This window comes from Pleurodeles waltl, chromosome 6 (genome assembly GCF_031143425.1).
Source record: "Pleurodeles waltl isolate 20211129_DDA chromosome 6, aPleWal1.hap1.20221129, whole genome shotgun sequence".
Lineage (NCBI taxonomy): Eukaryota > Metazoa > Chordata > Amphibia > Caudata > Salamandridae > Pleurodeles > Pleurodeles waltl.
The window spans coordinates 160,819,450-160,841,187 of NC_090445.1; the positions used below are offsets into that span (position 1 = coordinate 160,819,450).

The 21,738-nt window shown below is 44.3% G+C and overlaps 1 protein-coding gene across 1 annotated transcript in view; it reads right to left on the bottom strand.

Moving 5' to 3' along the window:
• Positions 1-21,738, bottom strand: part of LOC138299452 (serine/threonine-protein kinase 17A-like) — a 113,218-nt gene that overhangs the window by 37,759 nt on the left and 53,721 nt on the right. Inside the window, exon 2 of the mRNA XM_069237708.1 lies at positions 20,157-20,369. Coding sequence (XP_069093809.1) covers positions 20,157-20,369 — 213 coding nt within the window. The remainder of the gene's footprint in view (positions 1-20,156; positions 20,370-21,738) is intronic.

A 21,738-nucleotide genomic window follows, 5' to 3' on the forward strand; every position in this document is an offset into this window, starting at 1 on the left:
AAATAATACTTGATAACTCCTACCCTGCTCAATTTGCGGAGCCAATGGTATTGATAGCCTTGCGACTCCATCATACCAACAATTTATACATGGAACTTCCACCATTTGTAATTTAGTGCCTTAAATGAGCAGGTGTGTTAAGTACGGAGTACCTGAACTTTTTAATTGGAAAATGAAAGTAGCAGCACAACTGAGGATTGGAGCAATACTTTTATTAGCAGAGTACCTCATGTCCACAGCCGCAAACAGGTACATAGGAATAGTGTGTACGTACGATGGGAGACAGTATGTACTCCGGGATAGTAAGTAGTTGTCCTTCACTATTTCCATTTAGCACACACAGTATTTGAAAGCTATAGAGAGTACATAGTGGCGGGCACTGAGATGGATAGATCCGGGGTGTCGCAGCTTGCAAGATTACTATGTCGTCCATTTGGTAACATCTGAATTGAAGACACCGGGTGTTGACGTCAATATGGACAACAAACTTCTCAATGACCCATCTCTAGCCTACACACCACCATCTGGAGCCTCCTGGGTGTCCTCAAAGACTGAAATGATGCGCTCTAACGGTGGAGCCTTCCCGGTGTGGGCAGCCATAAAGTGGAGCAAACCTTCGTCCATTTCGAGGCTGCACAGGAATCGTATGGAATTGAGGCACGACCTTAAGACTCAACAGTGCCAAGAAGCCAGATGGCTGGCAAATGCTGCACTTTACTAGGTCCAACCGAACATAACCTGCTGGCAGGAAGTCTTGCACTGCACAACTTAGATAGCCCTTCATAACTGCAGTGAGAACACAGGGCGTTATTGTTTGCATCAGCTTCTTAGCACGCCCTCCAGGTGTGTACAGTTGCAAGGTTAATGGCGGTACTACGTCCCACGAGGAGGTGTGGGATGAGTTGCGCGAGCTTCAAAGACCTGCTTTAGACGTGTAGCAGAAACCATGGGAACAGATGCTTCGCCTCAAGGGAAGGAAGCATGGACATCCTCCACCCTGCGTTTCCCGCTTTCTAAAGTGAAGGGAATCCATGAAGGTGAGCATGGAGATAGAGAGACAGCAAAAGGCACGATATTGTTTATAATACGAAATTGTGTAGCCTGGCGCTTCCTAACTGAAAATGCCGAACCTTTCTATGTGGCGCTGGAACCGGATGTCTAAGTAATTCAGTCAGGTGCCAGGATAGCCACCGACTTGGGTAACGGCTCCCATTTAGATGCGTTTTGTGTACATTCATCCTAGCGGATATCCTGAAACTCTGTCATGGGAACGACCCTCGCAGATAAATGCCCTGTGCAAGGCCCTTTTAAAGATCTTCCTATGAGAGAGAGCATGCTCTGCCTGCTGCGAGACGTGCTGGACCGGCTAAATAAACCAAAAAATGTCCCAGACTTATCCTTTTATATATCCGTGAATGCGTGGTGCATGTGTCTACAAAATGATGCAATAGGCTTTTCTTCTAATATTTTTTAGCCATGCTGAGCCAACAGTATCCCATAGGCGAGAGCTACTGGTTTTGCCAATGATTGTTAATCTATGTTCGCAGTCATCTCAGTCCAACACTGCACTGAATGTTGCATGGATGATTTACACAATGAAACACAGCATCTTGATGGCAGACATTTCGACAGATGAATGCACAGAGATCCAAGATCTACCTTTTGACAGGTAGTCAAAAAGAACTGCATCTCAGCTGAACAACTGAGCAAGGATACGTGGCAGTCCAGGCAAGATGGCATCCTGTCTGACATGGCTCCCAAACCACTAAGAAAAAGACTGTTTCTGGAGATTGCCTTTTTATCAGGCACCATCTAGTGCCCCAAGTCCGATGTCTTATCTCACTTATGGAAGCTGGAGAAGCAAGCAGCCCCATTCAGCTCGATAAAGATTCACATCATTTTCTATAAAAATTTAAACTCGCCTTAGAAAGCACAGCCACAAGCAAACAATGTCTACTGCTTAATGAACAAATAGTACTCTTGCCCAAGTCAGCACAACTTATTTTTAGCCAGAACCTACAAGACTTATGGTGGGTTTGCCAAAAAAGACCTATGCTGAACTTGCCACAAACCTGGCTTCTATTCTTCCACTCTTCACTTTTAGAGTACTACTTTTTTTTGGCTTAGCACTGCATGAGAGTGCATCTTTTTTCCAGCTGTCTCTCTCTTGTGCTTTTGGCACCCAAATACCCACAACTGCCCACACACTGCGGTCCCCCTCATGTGTTGCTCATTCGGTCTTGAGTGCTTCTTTCATTCGCCAAACTCACTTGCGCTCTTTCAACCTTATTATGTGGTGTTTACCTGTCCCTTCCCCCCAACCCACTGCACGTTGCTTTCCACTCCTGCCCGCTCCACTTCACCGCACCAACCCAATCCAGTTTTATTTCCTCCATTTTTTTTTAGGTTGAGGCAGCAAATTGCTGTTGAGATATTATATCTACACCCACATACATGTATATTTATTGGTTACACACCAGAAACAAGATCAACGTGTTTTCGATTCCCTGTGTAGCCTTAAAGCCGGGTTGGCGTCTGCATCATTTCATACACACAATTTCACAAAGATGTGCACGTTTGCACTGTTTCACCTTTTCTAACATTTTTTTTTTTTTACTTTTGGTTCTGCTGCATTGCATCTTGCCAATGCTATACATAGCACTAAAAAGGTATTAGCAAAGTCAATGGGTCCCAAAAGCGAGATCTCCTGGCTTTGCCAATGCTTGTTACTAACCACAGACACATTTTTGCCCAAGTGGTTTTAAAGCTTGTAACCTGAAGGTTGTGCACATGCCTCCAGCTGGAGCACAACCCACTGAGGTTTCAAAGCTAATCAATTGTACAAACAATACAAACTTGGCTCAAAAGCCCAGGTGCCATTGTTACTTAGTTGCACTTACACCGATCCATACATTTAGTGAATAATACCGTACATACGTTTTAATTGAACCGTGTTACAAGTTGCAGCTTTTGCATTACAAAGTAACACTAGTTGCATTTTTCTGTAAATCGCCGAAGCACACCCAACGCCCTAACAGGAAAGTCTGATTTGCTTAACAAAGTAAACACAGGCGAAGAATGGGCTTTTGGAACATGCAAAACTCGCGTGTTTACAAACTCACAGACCTAGGGTTTAGCCCTGGCCCAGGCTGGGATCGCCCAGGCCTCCTGAGCAGCAATACAAGGGGCCAGAGGGCGGGGCCAGGGCCAGGAGTTTGTGGTCAGGGTTTGCTCCTACAGACAGACCCCCAGACAATGGCGGCTCTGTTGGTTCCACAGAAGTAGCAGGCAGCAGCCGTGGCAGCTGCTCCGGGAGGCCACATGGCCTTTGCTGAGAGGCTGCCTTGTCTGAAGGGCAGAGGGGCATGGCTGCACACCACAGAGAGGCTTGCCAGCATAAACTGCAATAGAGCCAGTGTGGAGGTCCACAGTGTTAAGGCTTTGCTGAAATTAGGGGTACGCGTAACTTGCGCAATTTGCTATATTGTAATTAAGTAAAGTGCAGCAAAGTTATAGGCGATTTAGTAGAACTACGCGAGGAGCATAACTCACCATTTAGAGCTATTTTCTTAGCGGAAAATGCAACAGAACACGAACAGCAGCGGCCAGCACGTGTCCTTTTCTGTAATTCTGCATCAAAAGAGTAATGCCAAAATTGCGTAACTAAAATTTCGCACAGGCCTGGTTAAAATGGGGTTCTTAGCAAAGGGGCAAATGTGCATTAATAACACTCATCAGTCCTGCTTCCAGTTATCCTCTTTGGTACACAGATATGCTGGGGCCGAGCCAGTTGGTTCTGAATTCCGATTCCCATTCTGAGTACTTCCATGTAAATGTGTTATGGCGGCAGAGCTCTTGGACCAATGCAGGAAACTCATGGGGCTTTGCACTGCACATGTAGCTAGACATTCATTCAATCATCCATCCCTCCAATCACTAATTCACCCATACATTCAGCCGTCAAACCGTCCGATTTCACCCACCTGTCCTCCAGACATGAATTTACCCATCCATCACATTTCTTTAAGTGGGCTATCCAGGTCATCATGCCAAAATAGATCTCAAAACCCAAGCAGACATCACCCAAGCAAGGAACTTTCTGGAATGCCTACTGTTGGTCACTGCTAGAGATACATGGCTGAGTAAAGAAAGGTGTTTTATCTTTCTGCTGTATGGCTTATTTAATGCAAGGCAAAGAACTTGTTGTGTTTTTTCTTTCCGGTCTTCAAGGTGGGCGGCCTTTGCAGCGATGGACAGAATGTGGGGGTGGGCCCAATGACTTTAAATGGAAGACACTTTCTTTGATGAAGAAACAAAAGTGTTTGATAAACATTGCAAAGACTCAGCTAGTGTGGTGTGAATCTCAATGCACCCATGGCCAGTGCTGAAGGCCTCAAGACGCTATAGGCAGGCTCTGGACAGAAAATGATAGTGCGTGCGGCATCTCGCGCAGGAGGTAGTGCACCTACACACAGAGTCCTTTCATCTGGTGAAGAACTCTCGGGCCTGCAGTTTCTGGTTTGCTCTGAGCATGTCAAACAGAAGGCTTGATGCTAATGGAAGATGAACAGAGGGGCAAGGCCTTACTTATTCCCATGCAGCATAAAAACCATGAACAACCAATCAGTTTACAGCAAAAGAGTTTGCCCAGCCTATATGGAAGCAGGGAGCTTAGAATCCTAGGCAAACAATTACTTTGAAAGAAGATGGAACTTAGGTATAGTCGGTCTAATGTTAGATACTGATTCTTGGTATACAAGACAGCTAACCCCTGAAAGGAAATGCCCAGGTGGTATATTTAAAAATAACACCAAGGACTACAGCACGAGAGAACAGTCAGGATTCTTGCTGCCAAGTAGTGGATCTTGAGTAAATGTCATGCTGAGCTACACTTCTAGGTTTTCAGTGTGAAAGGCACGCTTGGAGACAGCTGCGTGCGTGTGGGAGAGAGCGATAAAAGAGGGCACTGAAGAGGAGAGAGATGTGCAGATTGAGTGTTTCAGAAAGATATGAGGAGAAAAAAAAGTTGTGTGATCAACAGACTGCTGAAGAGAGTAGTGTGAAGGACAGAACAGGAGTGACTGAGGCACTCGGAAAATCACTATTCCTTCCTCCATCAGCGTACAATGTAAATTCCTTGTATGTATATATTTGTTTAGTGCACACATGAGCACAATCTTCTTGACTGCCCATTGTAGGTGGCCACACCAGTTTTCTCTCTGGCCCTTTGTGTACCACCTCTAAAAAGATCACTTCTAGTGAAATCACCGAGTTCGCTTGTGCCTATCGCATACATTTTAGAAGAGGAAAGTGGAAGATGCAAAAAATTAAGTAATCGGGAGACTGCATTTCTCCCATTGGCTTATATTGAGACCGGAATCTGATCTGTTGTCATGTATGGGACTTGCAAGTGTGCTGCTGCAGGATCAGATATCAGAAATAGAAATACACACTTTTTTCCCCCCTTACCGCTCAGGACCATAGGTAAAGTGCTATGATAAACAAAGAGTGTGACAAAGGAACAGGTTACTGGCAGTGCACACCCCCAGTCACAAAAGATCAGTTCCTGTCACCAGAAGCCCGCCAGGGAATCAGGTTTCTAGATGCAGCATCCAGGAGGCAGGAGACTAGCCTTGAAACTGGTAGTCTCCAGCCTGAATCGGGAGGGTTCACATGTATGCACTCAGTCTTCTATCTGTCCCAAAAATGAACACTCTCGGCCAAACTGCCAGGTCACTTCCCATTTCAACTTGGTCCCAGCATCCATGAAGTGCATACTTGCCGGGCCTCATCCATGAAGTGCAGTTTCAAACCATTTTGGCCTAGTGAGCTCTGGGACCTACACTGAGGTGGGATCACTGAGAAAGATCACAAGACATGCAGAGAAATGCTTCAATTATCGTAATCAGATTAATTTTAAACCTTGTTTTTTAACCAACCCAGCACCACCTCTGGCAAATCCACCTCAAGAAAAGGCAAATGTTTAAAACAAATCCAGAAAGCGAGGCCAATAAATGGAAGTAATAGAAGCGCGGGTACACACTAATCAATAGGGCCTGCTGCTACTAAGAAGTGCTGGCATTCTCCAATTAACAATATTTATTGCACCTCTGTTATTCTCCCTGTGCAATTATATATTTGCACATATTCAGTTCTTAACAGTACCATCCAAATTAAAGCACAAAAACAAGACAATTGAGACCTTACAAGTGAGTCCAGTGGCATACTGAGGATCACACACAACTCATCAAAACTCATGAGACAACTGGGTTTAGATATATTGATAATTTCTAAGCCCTGATGTCATGCACACTGGGTTGATTTAAGAAGGGATGGACAATGTTTCACATCAATGGCTACAAGAGGAAGAACACAAAAAGCCAATGGTTCGAGGATTGGTTGACCCAAAGAGATAGCTGAAGAGGCCTGTAGGCACAACCTAAAAGTGGCAGCTTCCGGGCCCGTTAAGGGCCATCTTCACCTTGGGTCGGGAAAAAGGCAACAACTAGTAGAAGGCAGTAATACATATCATTAGGAAGGGCTCCACATCATTTAAAAATACATTCATAATGTGACCACGTGGCCATCTCTGATCGCCTAGACAAGTTCCGTAAATTAAATATACGTTTTTTCTAAAATCAATATACATTTTGAAAAAAGTGTAGAATCTGCATATTTCTTCTAGACTGATTTAGCCCACTGCACAAATGTATTCTGTGATGGAAGATATGCAGTAAGTCGCCTTACTTAATTGTTGTTGTCAATGACCCTAATCTCAATAAACTAGGCTGCTGCTACATGAGGAAAAAAAGATACTGCCTACTCCTACTTATCACAAATCCACTTCTAGCCTTGCTAGAATTGTGGGCGAAAAACATGAATACAGAAACTGCTTTACATTTATAGAATGGCAGCCTCTTACGGTACACTGAGATTTATCACCACTTACCTTGAATCACCTCCTGCTGCTATGACCAGAAGACGCAGACCCAGAGCTTAGAATGGGTTTTTTGTTGGACTCTAAGGGCAGGTCGACCTAGCGCCTGCTGAAGCACAACTGTGTTTAACAGTTCCTTTTCACCTGGTAACGGTTAGGAAGGTGTCCAGCCACTGAAAACGAGAAGTGGTGGCTCCATGTGAGTGCATGGCGGGTACGTTGGGGGAATCTTTCATCGATTCACGAAAGGGGATCCTGCCACCTGTGCCGCGCCAGGTCACTGCTTGCCGACAGTGAGCTCATTTACCCAGAGCCCATTTGTCTGCCAGGATATTTACTCCCAGCTCAGATTTGGCTGCCATTCCAAGAATACGTACTGCATGAGATGGACCTTGGCCAAGATACGCACAACGAAGGTGGAAACACGGTGTGAGCTTTCAGCGAATGGATAACCTGCATTCTTATTTTGTTGGTTCTGGCTAACATCAGGCCACTTAAGAATCCCGTGGTGCCACCCTCAGCCTTGGTGGGATGCAGAAATGGGGATTCCCACTGTATGATGCAAGTCAGCGTAAGTCCCCTTGAGGTCTTCATAGATCTTTAGAGTTAAAGCGTTTAGTAGCGAAAGTCTTAGGCCCATTCATGCCATAATCACTCCATACTGACCCACAAATATTAAGGGGTGCACAAGTACCACCAAAGGAATGCACCAAAGGTAATACTAAGCATTTTCATGTAGATAGCAGCCATGGCTCCTCCTACATACAGTATCTCTGAATGTGCTGTTGCCTCTCTCTACTCTTAACAATCCCCTAAGAGGATACAGTTTCTTAAAAGAATACTACAGCTCATTAAGGAGTGCTAATGTGTTGCTTACTTGTTGCTCATTTTATCTGCAGTGTGCTGCATCGCACGTGGTCACTTCCTCTAAACCAGGAGGAATGCTGTTGCCCATAGGGTGAAAAACGTTGGCCTTGTTACACATTGCAAACATCATAACAGGAGTTGCCAAAGCATCAGTGGTACTTGCTTGCCGACAAGCATAAATGAAAATGCCTGATGGCTTTGCTATGTTGCTAAATCAAGGCAACAGAATCCAGTGAGCGTGATTAAGTCGGAGTCAATTCCAGGATATTGGCGATTCTAGGCCTCCTCTCAGACTCTTATGTGCAGCTCATCGTCATGGTATTGGTTAAATAAATGCCTATTGTCGGAGCTTTTTCCTTGGTGCATCCAACATCTTTATCACTACAGCTAGTGCTGTTAAGTTGAAAAATATATAAATGGCAGTATTTTAGTGGCTCTTCAAAACTATACCTCGGTAAACAATTTATAAATGTTACATTATGGAGGCATGTATCTACATAGGGGGATGTATAAAGCGAGAACACAGCCAGTAAGTAAAGTGCTATGCAAAATGAGGGAGGATTACAAGCCATGATGCAAGTACTTCTTGCAAGTAACATAAAATTCTTCATTTGGCTACCCATTTTGAGAAGACATTGTAGCTAGAGTTACACGCCCTTTCTTTGTTATAGCATAGTGTAAACCACTTCCAGAGGAGCGAATAAAGACTGGACGGAGGGAGATGCATAGATATCGCACCACTTTTCTTTCCTTCCTCAAAAACACATTTGGGTTGGGGGGAAAGGAGACTAAATGATTACTCGAATGCGGAATCAGTAGACCAGGCTCCTGGTTCATTCTCACCGCTTGCCACCACTGGGTGAAGGTTTGACTTCCATCTGCCCTGCCTCCTTCCAGGCATCACATTCACACAACGTAAAATGGAAATATTTCGATGTATTGGGGCAAGAACCAGTGACCACCACCAGGATGAGGACTCGCATTAACAGTGCACGAGGGAGACCTTGGCTCGGAGTAATGAAGATTACCGATAAGCAACCTGGAGACTTTGGGTAAGGCAGACATACCTCAGCTGATGCAGCCATGTGTGAAGCAAAGCCTGTAATAATCCACCAACTTGATGAAAGTAAACTGACAAGAAACACAGCTTAAGTTTTGTTCTGCAGGCTCTGCTTTTTTCAAAGCAGCAGATGTCTTCAGGACATGAAAGACATATCTGCAAGGTGAAACCACAGAGAAGTCTTCTAGATTAAAGGTGCACTCGTAAGAAAGGAATGACCCCAGAAAGAGGAGGGTTTGTTGCTTTTTCTAAGGTAAATATTACATAAATAAAAGACACTGGGGATGTCACCTGGAGGAGGTGAGGACTGAAGAAAATCAACACGTCTGACTCAAGTTGTCTTTTTAGGTGTTTCATCTTATTATTGTGTGGTATTAGTGTTGGATAATTACTGGCGTACCTGTCCTCTTTGACGTAACTTTTCATCTTTGCAGTGTTCTGATCTATTTGAGACCAGGTTTGTGCTTGAAGTAAATGATAAAGAACTGAATCAGAGCTGGAATGCTGCTAGTATATGTCAGGACAGTTCAGAGCACTGAAAATCTAGTTAGCACAAAGCATGGTGGGTGCTTGAAGGACCAGCTTCAGGTCCAAGTCCTAAGCAAGCATATGCATGGATTGCAAGCATTTATTACTCGCATACTACCTTAAGAAGAACCCTTGACGCGAGCTTTACGAATGGACGTCCATTTTTGGGAGCCCTCTTGGAAGTGTTCTAAGACGGCACATATGCATGTTGATGTTAACTGGAAAACCGGGACAGGCTGAAAGCAGGCCCAACACTTTCCTTCTGTGCCTGCTTCTACCCATCCTGCTCCACACTTGGGCATGTCAAATGTAAAACCCGAGAACGGTCCGCCCAGCTCAGGTGAGAGGCTGTACTTTTTGGCCGCCCTTGCGGGCGCTTGCCGAGACCATGCTTCGTCAATCATTTCTGCATGTGCGAGAGCGACTTCGGCGTGAAATAATAACTCCTCTGTTTTCCCATCTGACATAGTTAAATACACAAAGCATTAGCCGAGCGAACACGGCCCTGTCTAAATATTGGCATTTTAAAAGACCCCTGGTTCGTCCCCACTTCTCAGCAACCTCGTAAATAGACTGCAGAGGGTTAGTTCAGGTTTCACCCTGGACTCTCTCCTGCTGCCCTTACCAAAACCGACGCTGAGGGTACAGGAAAGGGCCTGCTTATCCAGGACCTTGTCAGTACTCTAGAAAAGATTTAAATAAGAATTCTTCAAACTCGCCCCCAATATTCCTTCCATGGTGTCTGACCCGGGCCCCATCCTTACCATGTGGATCATGGTGCAGGGCACCTCTGATGCACACGACTGTCCTCCTGATGCGGGGACACATTGAATACTCGCCACGTGTTTCTGCGCTCGTTGCATCCATCGTTCTAGGTGGTCAGGGGCTAGCATCAGCAGAACGAGGGCTACAGCTGGAGAGGGGTTGGTTGCCCAGGTCAGATCACTGGTCAATTCCTTGGTAACATTTAAGGTTTTCTTCCCCTTGCATACGCGCTCATGGAGGAACATGCCCACCTGCTTGGCCAGGAGCGTCTGTCCATCCTGGCCCTTGGGAACCAGACACCCTTCCCTGGGAAACTTGTCAGTGCTACCTTAGGTCATGCTTGTAGGAAGGAGATCAGTGCCATTCTTTATTATGTGGTGTGCGCTGTATAAACGATCCCATCTGCTCGCAGGAAAGACATCATTTGCACAGCTTTCACACGTGGGTGGGTAGAGTTTATGGACCAGACCTGGATCAGACTTGACTGCAGACTGGACCGAGTGCACGGGAGGCTCCCTGCTGGAATGTATGTTCACCAGGATAGTGAGCAGGCGAGACATCACCGAAAGAGGGAAGCTAGGGTACTAGTGCAACCACACGGAATCATATGAAGACGGTGGCGACTGAGGCTCCATTGCAGATGAGAGGGAATGAGTATGGTATCTTTGCGGTTATTGAGGCTACCGATAATAAAATGAGTGAGGCACCACTGCAGTCCATGAGATTAGTGACGAGGGAATGAGCGAGGCAACACTGCACTTTATGGCGTTGCTGATTAGAGAATGAACAAGGCACTGCTGCAGAGGACAGTAGTGATGATGGAAGGAGTGAGGCTTCATTGCAGAGGACACTTTAGTGATGAGGGAATGCCTATTACGTGAATGAACCACGTGAGACGGGAACAAGGAGGTACAAGTCTGTCAGCAGGGAAATAACACTGAAGGAGACATGTGGTGCGACAGTGAAGCAAGGCCTTGAACAAACCAAACTAGGGCTCAAAGTATAGTACTGGGTTGTACTTCTGAAGAGATCTTGGAACCGGCCTCACTGACCCCAAACAACAAACGTATAGTGTTGACCCGGCCTGGACTCTGAAAACTGCTGCCTGACCACCACCACCACCAATGCGCTCACACAGCAAAGAGCGCTTCAGAATTAGCAGCTGCCAAGGTTCCCTCCACAAAGTCTATCATCCACGGTTCGGCTTCTCTGGAAGCTCTGGAGCCCACCTGTGAATTTATATCTTAAGGGCAGGGCTGAAATTACAGACCTACCAAGCCTTCTTTGTGTCGGTGGAGGACCATGACTGACTCAGTGGAAGGAGTTAGGCTTTTACAGATGGAAACTGGTGAGGGATTGCAAGGTTGGCATGAACACCACCAGATGAACAGGCCTTCCACATGAGTCGATCATCAAATGAAGGCTCAGTTTGTTAAGGCCCAGGTAGCGTGCGCTCCACAGTATGCCTCAGACCAGCTCTGTCCGGGCATGTACACCTGGCATAACACAGCGCAGTGCACCGCTGCGTATAATTACCTTTCACAGCTGTATTTATACTAAGACTTTAATACAACCATGTGTGACAGACTGCATCATTAAGGTGTGAAATACAGTCCACGCTGCCATTAAGCTGACACCTGGTTGCCTTATGGGGATAAATATTACATGTGTAGATATGGAGTTATTTTCCACAACACTTTTGGTAGCCACAGCAAAACTGCTGGAAAGAGCTGATAATTTCTAGAAGGGTTTGTCTGACATCCTTTAATGCTGAGGTCTTCAAACTGGGGGGCGGGCCCCCCTAGGGGGGCCCTCAAGTGATCCCAGGGGGGCCCCAGACTCTGGCCAAAATAAATATTATACAGATAACAGGCCTTTATTTTAAGCAGAAGTATGTTTTTGCAGTTTTAAAAAGGTAACAGTACTTAACTGCAATGTTTAAATAGGTTTAGACATATTTAAACATTGCCATGTTTATAAAATAATTGTGAAAAATTCTGAGGGGGGGCCCAATGATTTTTATTTTTCAACTGGGGGGGCGCAGCATTAAAAAGTTTGAAGACCTCTGCTTTAATGTGAGGGACAGTCTAGGAGTAGGAAATCTTACTGGCTGCATGGACACTGCAAATTTCCAATTACCCTAGTTCTAAAGAAACGAGGACTTTGAACATGAAGTGAAATAAAGGCCATTGCCCAGAACTGCTAACAGAATCCAGACGCTTCAAATAAAAAGAAAGTTTTGGCTACAATATAGAAATTTCTGATCCAAAGGTGAAAACATTAAACATACTTCCAGAACATCAAGCAAATGTCTCAAATTTATGTTATGAAATTTCAGAAATATCTGTGGCTTCTTTAGGGAGCGGGACTCTTAAAGAAACCATAACACTTCCCACGTGCGATCTGTGCAATTTGCATATTTCAGAGAGTTTTCTGTCCCCCAGACACCGTTAGCAGCTAGCTCTTTGTTCTGAATTAGTCAAGAGTTGACAAAGCTGTTAGAACTATGCTTTCTTGAACAGTAGTCGTGTAGTCATTTGATTAAAGCAGGCAACTTACAGGCTCACAAATGAATTACAGCGTGAATGCATACAGTTAGCAAAAATGGGCCTACTTTTACACAAACAACAAGCACTTGCAATGCAATGGGTCTCACATTTCTTCGAGTTAGAGCTATTAGCCTTGTAAACTCCGAACTGAACTTTTCTTGCCACATAAATTGAAAATGAAAAGTAAAACAGTTGATATAAGCGAGCCCATTCAAAGCACCATGGCCGCCATGTGCGTGAAGGAGAGACAAAAAGAAAAATAAGTTTGCTCACAGTAAACATAACTGCAATCGTGCAATTATCCATGTAACGGGGGCAGTCTGCAAGGCAGTAACAAAACCTCCCCAAGGAGGGACAAACGCAAAGCGTTTACCAATGATAAAGGATTTTGAAAGGCAAGCCCATGAACAAGTGAAAGTGATGGGCGTGTGGTGGGCGTGGTTAAAACTCACAATACTTACAACAGGGTCAAAGTGTTTGCGTGCTCGACCTAAAAATGGGGTGACACTTTCTAGATACAGACAATTTATTTTTTTGTATCCGTAACAAAAGTGACTGCTATGTTTCCTGTACCCTACTTAAGATGGCCACAGTTCAATTCCCTAATTGGACATTTGAAAAGGATCCTGTACAAAACGCTTATTCAAAGGATAAATCTGGAGCCAGATGCTTCTCCTTGGTCTGTTATCAGAAGAACATTTTGCATCTAGTGACACTGGTGATGCGGATAGCATCCTTTCTGAGAGCGGATCCAGGGCCATCAGTCTTAGTTTGAAGTGGTCAGCACTTTTTTTTCTCTTTCATCAGGATTTAGCCACCCTGACCTTTCTCAAGTATACACAAACTAACCACGTTGCCAAGTCAGATGCCTAGCCAAGCTAGAGAAAACCACGAGCATGCTTGTGCGAACGTGGCATCTTTGCATCTGTTTAGTATTTCAGATCAGGGCTAGAGAGCACATTTTGCCCACCACAGATCTGGCGTGAGGCTGCCTGGACATAGCTACTTGGAAAAGGACAGAACTGGCAGCCACGCGATGCCTTCGAGTACCCACAAAGCACCACACCCAGCAGAAAAATATCCAGTTTCAGCGGGGCTCCTCCCACACAAAGACGTCCAAGGTCTGATCAGCAAAGCCACAACGGTTTTAGGTTAGAGAGGACACGCGTCATCATGTGGCTTTTAAATATGGGTTCTCAACTGCTTAGACCAGTGTTGCCATAACCCGACCTTTTTGCTTCCTGGGCAGACCAGGCAGAGGTTAGTTTCTAGTAAAAACCTTGCTTTTTATGCATTTTCCATTGCTTCTTATTTGACCTTGGTTTGTTGGCTGCATATATGATATGTTTTTATTTGCAGCAGGTTCTAGCCAGTTGCACAGGAAAGCACTTCTGAAAGGCAAGTGAGTCTGCGTTAGAGTTAGTCATTTATCAGAATGAGGTTGATAAGTCAGACTCTGCTGTAGGCCTACATTACTTCATTTGATCTGGATCTTTCACCCATCTTCATAATCTTTCACTGTCAATCACGGTTCCTCATTACTTCTGCGCGATTCAGTTTCATTACTGCACTGTTCCCGACAAATGCCTCATTGGTGAAAGGTGCTGACTGGAAAGGTGGGGAACATGGACAATGGTTTGCTTACAATGGGGTGGAATGGAGGAAGCAAAGGCAGGTGGGATGCGGTCAGCATACTTTCTGTTCTCCGTTTCACCAAAGTCTCTTCGTTCACCAGTGAACATCTCATGAATGTGGGAAAACTAAGTGTATATTCCCATCAGATTCTTTGAATAGTTTGTGGAACTACAAAGTGTGTCATTGGGGTTACCCACATACAAGTGGCTCAATGATATCTCCCCATCCCACATCAGTTATATATATATATATATATATATATATATATATATATATATATATATATATATATAGAGAGAGAGAGAGAGAGATACACACACATACACTAGAACATGCCCTTCCACATGTTGCAAAAATGAGAGCCATCTGATACAAATAAAGCACATGGAAAGAGAACTGTGAGATGGAGCACACTCCAGATTCAAGGGCCTTAAAAGCACACTCAGGCTGCTGTTGGTAAACACCACCACTCTAAAGGCGGAAGCCCAGTAATCACCCCGGTAGGTTACAAGTTTTCATGTTTTGTTTCCTCATCTTTCTCTGTGTGTTGGTTTGGTCAGGTGAACCTGTGACAGTCTCTTGAAAGAAGAAGAAAAAAAAAAAAAAAAAAAAAGATGTCAATGGAATTCTTGATGTCAAAGACCAGGCCTACTGCTGAACCCAACTGAAACAGCCTTCAACAGTGCACAGCGTGATGTGCGTCGTACTGGACATTCGTAGGGGTAATCTCTCTTTCTGATGAAGGGGATTATGGGATGGAAGAGATAAAAGCAGCGCCAGTGTGCCCTCAATGGGTTTTTGCTGGTTTATAGGTCTGGCGTTAGCCAAAACCTTTCAGGTTTACTAATATTACCTATAATATACTCACTATTGGGGTTTTGTAGCACCTCAATGAGTAATATTGCCGCACGCTTAGTAAATGGGAAATCTTAGGTCATTTATTCATCTTCATAAATGTATCTGTCCGGGGGGGGGGGCAGCTCAATCCTCATGGAACCTTGTGTTGTATGAAACATTCCATACCAGGATTCCATTCAAAAAGCCAAAGGCTTTCAGCCAGTCGGCCCTCTTCTTCCATGTATCTGTTACTGTGCTGTTAACATTTTTCTTCTGCCTACTACAGCAGTCCGCATGAGGCAACGGGAAAGCTCACTTCAACCACTGGCTAACTTCAATATGAGTGCAGGGATTCTACTCTCGCGCCAGAAACACATCCACATACAGAGCAGTTCCCTTCAGTGGCATGGACTACTCTAATAATGTGTGTTTAAGACTTCTGAAAAGGCCCAGCAGCTAACCTAACAAAGTTTTGCAAAACCAAGACAAAAACACAACAAGCATCAACAACGTCAAAAGGCTAGAATACAATGCCAGACCTATTTGCTTTGTAAAGCTTGTTGAATCTTTTCATTAAAATTGGGATACTTGTGCAATGAAACATGGCCTGCAATGCACTGGTGGGAGACTGGCTGTTCCCAGCTTCACAAATCACACCTTCTGCACCAGCTCGCGTCCTCTGGAGATGCAGTGTGTGCTAGTAGGGGACAGCCATTTCTGGTGCACTGTGGTAATCATCAAGGGCTTCTTGGGCCCTCACAATATTTCTCTGTTGCGTAGCATGCTGCTCGTTCTCGGATAATCACGTGTTTCCAGACCCTTTGAACATTTCAGATACCAAGCTACTAATCTTGAATAACTACATGAGTTAGCCACATTATTCCTGGTAAAATACCTTAGTGGGTTAAACAATGTAATATTCCGATTACAGGTCCATACCCAAGTCGTTCGTTCTTAGAATGTAAATAAAACGAGAAATGCTTTTTAGCGCATGACACAGCGACAGATAAGTGCAGGTAGCTGCAATAATACAGAGCAGTGCTTGTGCTAATTCCAATAAGGGTACTCTCCCACTGAAATTAAAGGGGAACTGGTAACCCAATAGGTGAAAATATTTGTTTTTAGTACTTTTCCAAAAAGTTACAAAAACTCAATATTAAAAATTCTTCATTTGAATACATTTAGATAAAAGCACTATCCGTGAGGCACATAATTATCAGTTTCATTACTGCTGTCGCCCCAGATAAAATATCAAAAAGCGGAAGTGGTGTAACAATGCTGCAGTAGTTATTCTCGGAAGACGAGATACGTTCTGGCTTTCAGGACTTACCTGCGGCGTGCCTGGCCGCCGCATCTCTCGCAGCTCCATTTATGGCAACAGATGCAAGGCCACTGTCGCACGCTGAGGCCAGCCAAGCGCAGACCTCAGATCACCGGAGACTTACCCGCAGTGCATTGTGGGTGCCACGCGGCTAGGCCCTGGAAGGATGTGGTCACGAGCTCACGAAACACAGGAAGTGCCTGATGAGACAGCTGGCCTGGTTTCTCACGAGCAGTTTATTGCACAACCACCAGGTATGTTTCGAACTTTCAGCGGGGGGGGGGTGGATGGGGGGGGTCTTGTTAACTTAAGTTATTTCTAGTTTGCTCATAGCACAAAGGCAGTCGCGGAGGTGAGTTATGTGACAGGTTTAAATTCTGAAGATCTGAGCTAAGCAAAAGCACGGACACCAACATTAGTCAAATGATGGACTATTTTAGCAAAATATGCACCTCAAATTGGTAGGTACTAGGAGCTTAAATAGGATAATTTTCTTGATCTATGGCAGAGGTCTTCAAACTGGGGGGCGGGCCCCCATAGGGAGGGGGGCTCAAGTGATCGCAGGGGGGCGCCAGACTCTGGCCAAAAGAAGCATTACACACATAACAGGCCTTTGTTTTAAGCAGAAGCCTGTTATTGCATCTTTAAAAAGATAACAGTACTTAACTGCAATGTTTAAATAGGTCTAGACATATTTAAACATGGTCATCTTAATACAATAATTGTGCACAATTCTGAGGAGGGGGCCCAATGATTTTTTTTCCAGCTAGGGGGCGCGCCATTAAAAAGTTTGGAGACCTCTGATCTATGGCCTCCTCTCTGGTACTTGCCCCACATCCTCTAGTAAGCTTGGGGTGATCACTCATAATTATTAATTTGAAACGCAGGTAAATTCTGTGGCGAATAACGGTTTCTTCCAGCTCCATAGCCTATTGCAGACTGACAACCACCCTGGTCTTTGCAGAGGCCCTTTTTCCAATGGCAATTTTAAAGGTGTTCAGGTTGTCTCACTGCTAAAACACTGCATAAATACTATATTTTGCTTCCAGACTCATCCTCATTACCTAAGAGTTCAAGATGCACCGATGGCTACCAATCAAACAAAAGGTAACAATTACAAGTCTTGATCTGGTCTGCAAGACCATTAATATACAGGCCCAAAATGTACGTCTTATTTATGGACACTGCACTTCGATCAGATGTCTAAGATTCCCAATACCCTCACGCTGTTCTCTCCAAGGTGCAAGTGGTAAGGTGGGGTGGGTCTCCACAAATGAAACTTCACCCTTTTTGGTCTCTATTTCATAAAGTGGACTTTGGAAACCGCCCTCTTTTGCTAGGAATTAAATTACTAGCCTTTATTTGTGGATTTTACCACCATCCTTTCAGCAAATAGCCTTTTGAGGCCTCCTTTGGTTGAGCATGCGGCAATAAAAAAAAAAAAAGTATAGTCAGTTATTGGACCCACCCTCATGCCAGTGTTGGAGCTTTAGAAATGAATACTACACAGCCTCAGAGCTGCAGAGCCCTTGGTGCACCTTCATCAAAATGAAACTATCCACTGACGTGAACAAGGACGAGACAGGTTTCTAAGGTGACAGCCTGGCACGACTGAGCGAGGCCTGAATTATAAGAAGGTTTGCAAAAGTAATTGGGCAGGTCACAATCTGAGAGGAACTAAAAAAAAATAGACTTCTAAAGTGCGGGTGAATAACCTGAATGATGCAAAATATCAGTCTACGTACTAGATAGAGAACAACTTGACGATCCAACAAATGCATCTTTGCCGGTGAATGATGCAAGTGCACCAGGACTCGCTGAGGGCCAATCTGACCCCACTCTGAAACAAAGTAAAATAGTTGCACAGTGAACCCATGCACATCATTTTACTCTGGCCTGGTGTCTTTCATAGTCCACGGCAGGACACTTCTTGCTTTTCCTGGCTATGAACCAATCATTTAAAAAAGAAAAAAACTATAGTTGTGTGACCATAAGTAACAAGGGAAGGAAACATGTTGTATATAATCCAAATTTCCACATACATAGTATCGCTGTTCATGTTCAAACTATGCCAGCACTGTAAGAGTGTTCTCCAGATATTAATCCTTATTGGGGGAGGGGTGCTGTTAACTTCTCACAATTACATTGGGGCATTTTAGTTCTATCTACAGCAGTGTTAGTGCATGAAGAATAACGACCAGCCATTTACCCTGTCTTCTCAAATAAGATTACAGATCAATGGAATACGAGCACACACCATGAAACAAAGCAACAACGAGTACCCCTTAATTTCTATTTGTCAGTTTTAGGTCTGCCTTTTGACACAACAGCTGTCATACAGACCTAATGCTAACAACATAAACAAAGTGGCCTTTCAGTCTGCCCCTTTCAGCCACTGGCTTGTTTCGACAAGCCTCTTTTAACCATAGGCTTGAGACATTGTCAATCATGTCTTGACTCAGGCCAGTCGTGTATTAATCTCTCACATAGAGCTATTGGTTGTTTGAGTGTATCCTTCCACCTCCACTCAAGTACTTGCTTTGAAATGCATAAGGAACTACTCAAACTATAACACTACACCTGCTCCTGATGGTTCCTTCACTTGTGTCTAGGTCTAATGTGCCGACATTGGAATTCTCCAGCAAAACGAGAAGAATCCAACTACCCAATTACACCAAAAGATAACAACTGTGCACCACAGCACCACTCTACAACACTACACATTCAATGCCACATTCCAGTGCCCCACAGCTCCCAATGCTTCACAGCTTTAACTGTATAAGTCTACAACTGGGCTTCTACAACAAAAATTGATGAACAATGGGACCCCACTGCTGCTTAAGTGAACTACAACTTTCTACCAACAACTGCAAAACTCTGCTGCAGCATAACCTCACATGTACAAGACTACAACTGCCCCTCCGTATTCCTACAGTGACTGCTTTTACTGTGTCAGTGGTTCTTACAGCACAGGCAGACAGAGAGAGATACAGACACAAGATGTATAATGCTATAAAATGCCAAAGTGACGGCATTTGCCAATATCAGTTTGTCCAAGAATCTTGTAAACATATGGGTGGTATATATTTTTGGTCTTGATTTGGAGTTTCATAGTTACTGCACTAAGAGACAGTTGCACATGCACACTATACTTGCCCAGCCATTGCCAATCTCCCTGAATTCAAGCAAGCCTTCCCAGTTTATCCAACGTTGCTCGAGCCCATTATGTTACCTTGAATCTCTCCCAGGTTGCACATATTGCCTGGAGTGCAATAACTGAACTTAGGTGAAAGAAACCCTTATGCTTAGTTCTTTTGTGCTGCATATCCTGGTCGGCAGTGTGTCTATCTCAGCCCCCCATCCATTGCGAACTCAGACTTTTCAAGAAATATCAAAATTACCCAACATCCCACTTCTAGTACTCAAGCGCAACCATCTTCGATCTTTCTTGCACTCACTTGTACAATGTTCAGAATCACAGTGCTCATGCCCAACAACGAAGGGTTCACCTCTATATCTTAGTGCATAATGGGATGAACCAATGCTTACAGAACATGAGACCGGACTCCCTTACATTACTGCTATATATTGTTCCAAACAGTCCAAAGCTCAATTTATGCGGCAGAAAAAGCCACAATATTATTGCCAAGTACTTACTATTCCAACACCAGGATGATCTCGCTAGCCGTCTCGTACACTTCGTGTAGGTCCACAACGTGGGGGCTGAACTTGGCGATCTCCAGGATGGCTATCTCATTGATAATGTCGAGTCGACAGTCCTCGCCCTTGCGCCGCTTCCGCAGAAACTTGGCTGCATACTCTTTGCCAGTAGATTTGTCTATACATTTCTTCACCACGGCAAACTTCCCTCTGAGAAAAAAACAAAACAAAATGGGCATCAGAAGCATGTCTAATCTTCAAGAGGGCGCAGTCTTATTTCTACTCTACTGGCAGACTCCATGTTAGAGCTGGACTTGCTAGTGGATAGTTGAGTGGTTGCTGGAATTCTGCAACATCAGCAGTGGAGGGAACTGAGATAGGGTTCATGTTGCAGCTTCAGAAGATATGACGAGAGATGCCAACAGGCTACACTGTTGCGGCACTAGGTCAAATAGCCAGTTAGGACCTTGTACATGTCTCGGGAAAATATTACATGTGTGCAAGCTGCGAAGAAGATTCTCTATGAACCATGATGGTAATACTAAACACAGGTTTTGAACCTCTTTATGAAGCATGATAACACTAAACACAAGTTCCAACCAGAAATGCCATTATGTGTCCCTAAAAGATTTCAAGATCTCACTGGACCAAGGCTACGGAACACTGTATGTACACTATAAGAAGGACTACGCAATATCTGTCAACTGTAAACATAGCATAGCTTGTACACTAGATATGTTCCCCAAAGTGAAAATACTTGTATATTTGTGCATGTTACAAAACTGTTTTAAGAGTTCCAGCACCTTATTATGAAGGTGTAAGAACCCTTCATAATAAGTGTGTAGATAACATGGGGTACCTAAACCCACAAATGTACGAAATTTAGAAGGGGGTTGGGGAAATTTACCTAGGTTCTTGCCCCACTATGGATAATCAGGTGACCAAAGGTGCCCCCGGCTGCTTTGTCAAGCTAAGGAAGCATGAAAGAATTATTTCTTTTTAGGTTGAGCCTAGGCAGTGCGCATGCCCAGTCTCTCGACATTCTGTAATCTACTTCTGTGAGCTTTCACCACGCCCATCACTTTCATTCATTTCTTGGCCTGCCTTTCAGAATTCCTTTGGTTTGTTAGGTAAATGTCTTAGGTTTGTCCTGCTTTGAGGCTGTTTTGTTACCGCCTTGGAGACTCACTGTTACATGAATCATTGCACAATCTGCCATATACCTTAGTGCGAGCGCACTACATTTTTCTTTTGCCTCTCCACTTTGAACTTGTGGTGGTATGTTGTTTCTTCTTCTGGCACCATGCTGTTTCTTTGCGGTGTCTGCACACCTGACAAAGGCTGCAAGCTGGAGGGAGATTCTTTTTTATTTATATAGCGTGAACTTGATCTAAAAATTGGAGCGCTTATCATGAGCACTGGTTAAATATGCAGCCCCATTCCTAAATAATTCCCAAGTTTAGCAGTTGAAAAATATACTAACTAGCGCCTTTTAAATAGAAAAAAAACAAATCAAAGGAAACCCTTAATGCCGCTCTCCCCAGAACAGCAGGAGAGCAGATACTACAAAATTCACTGC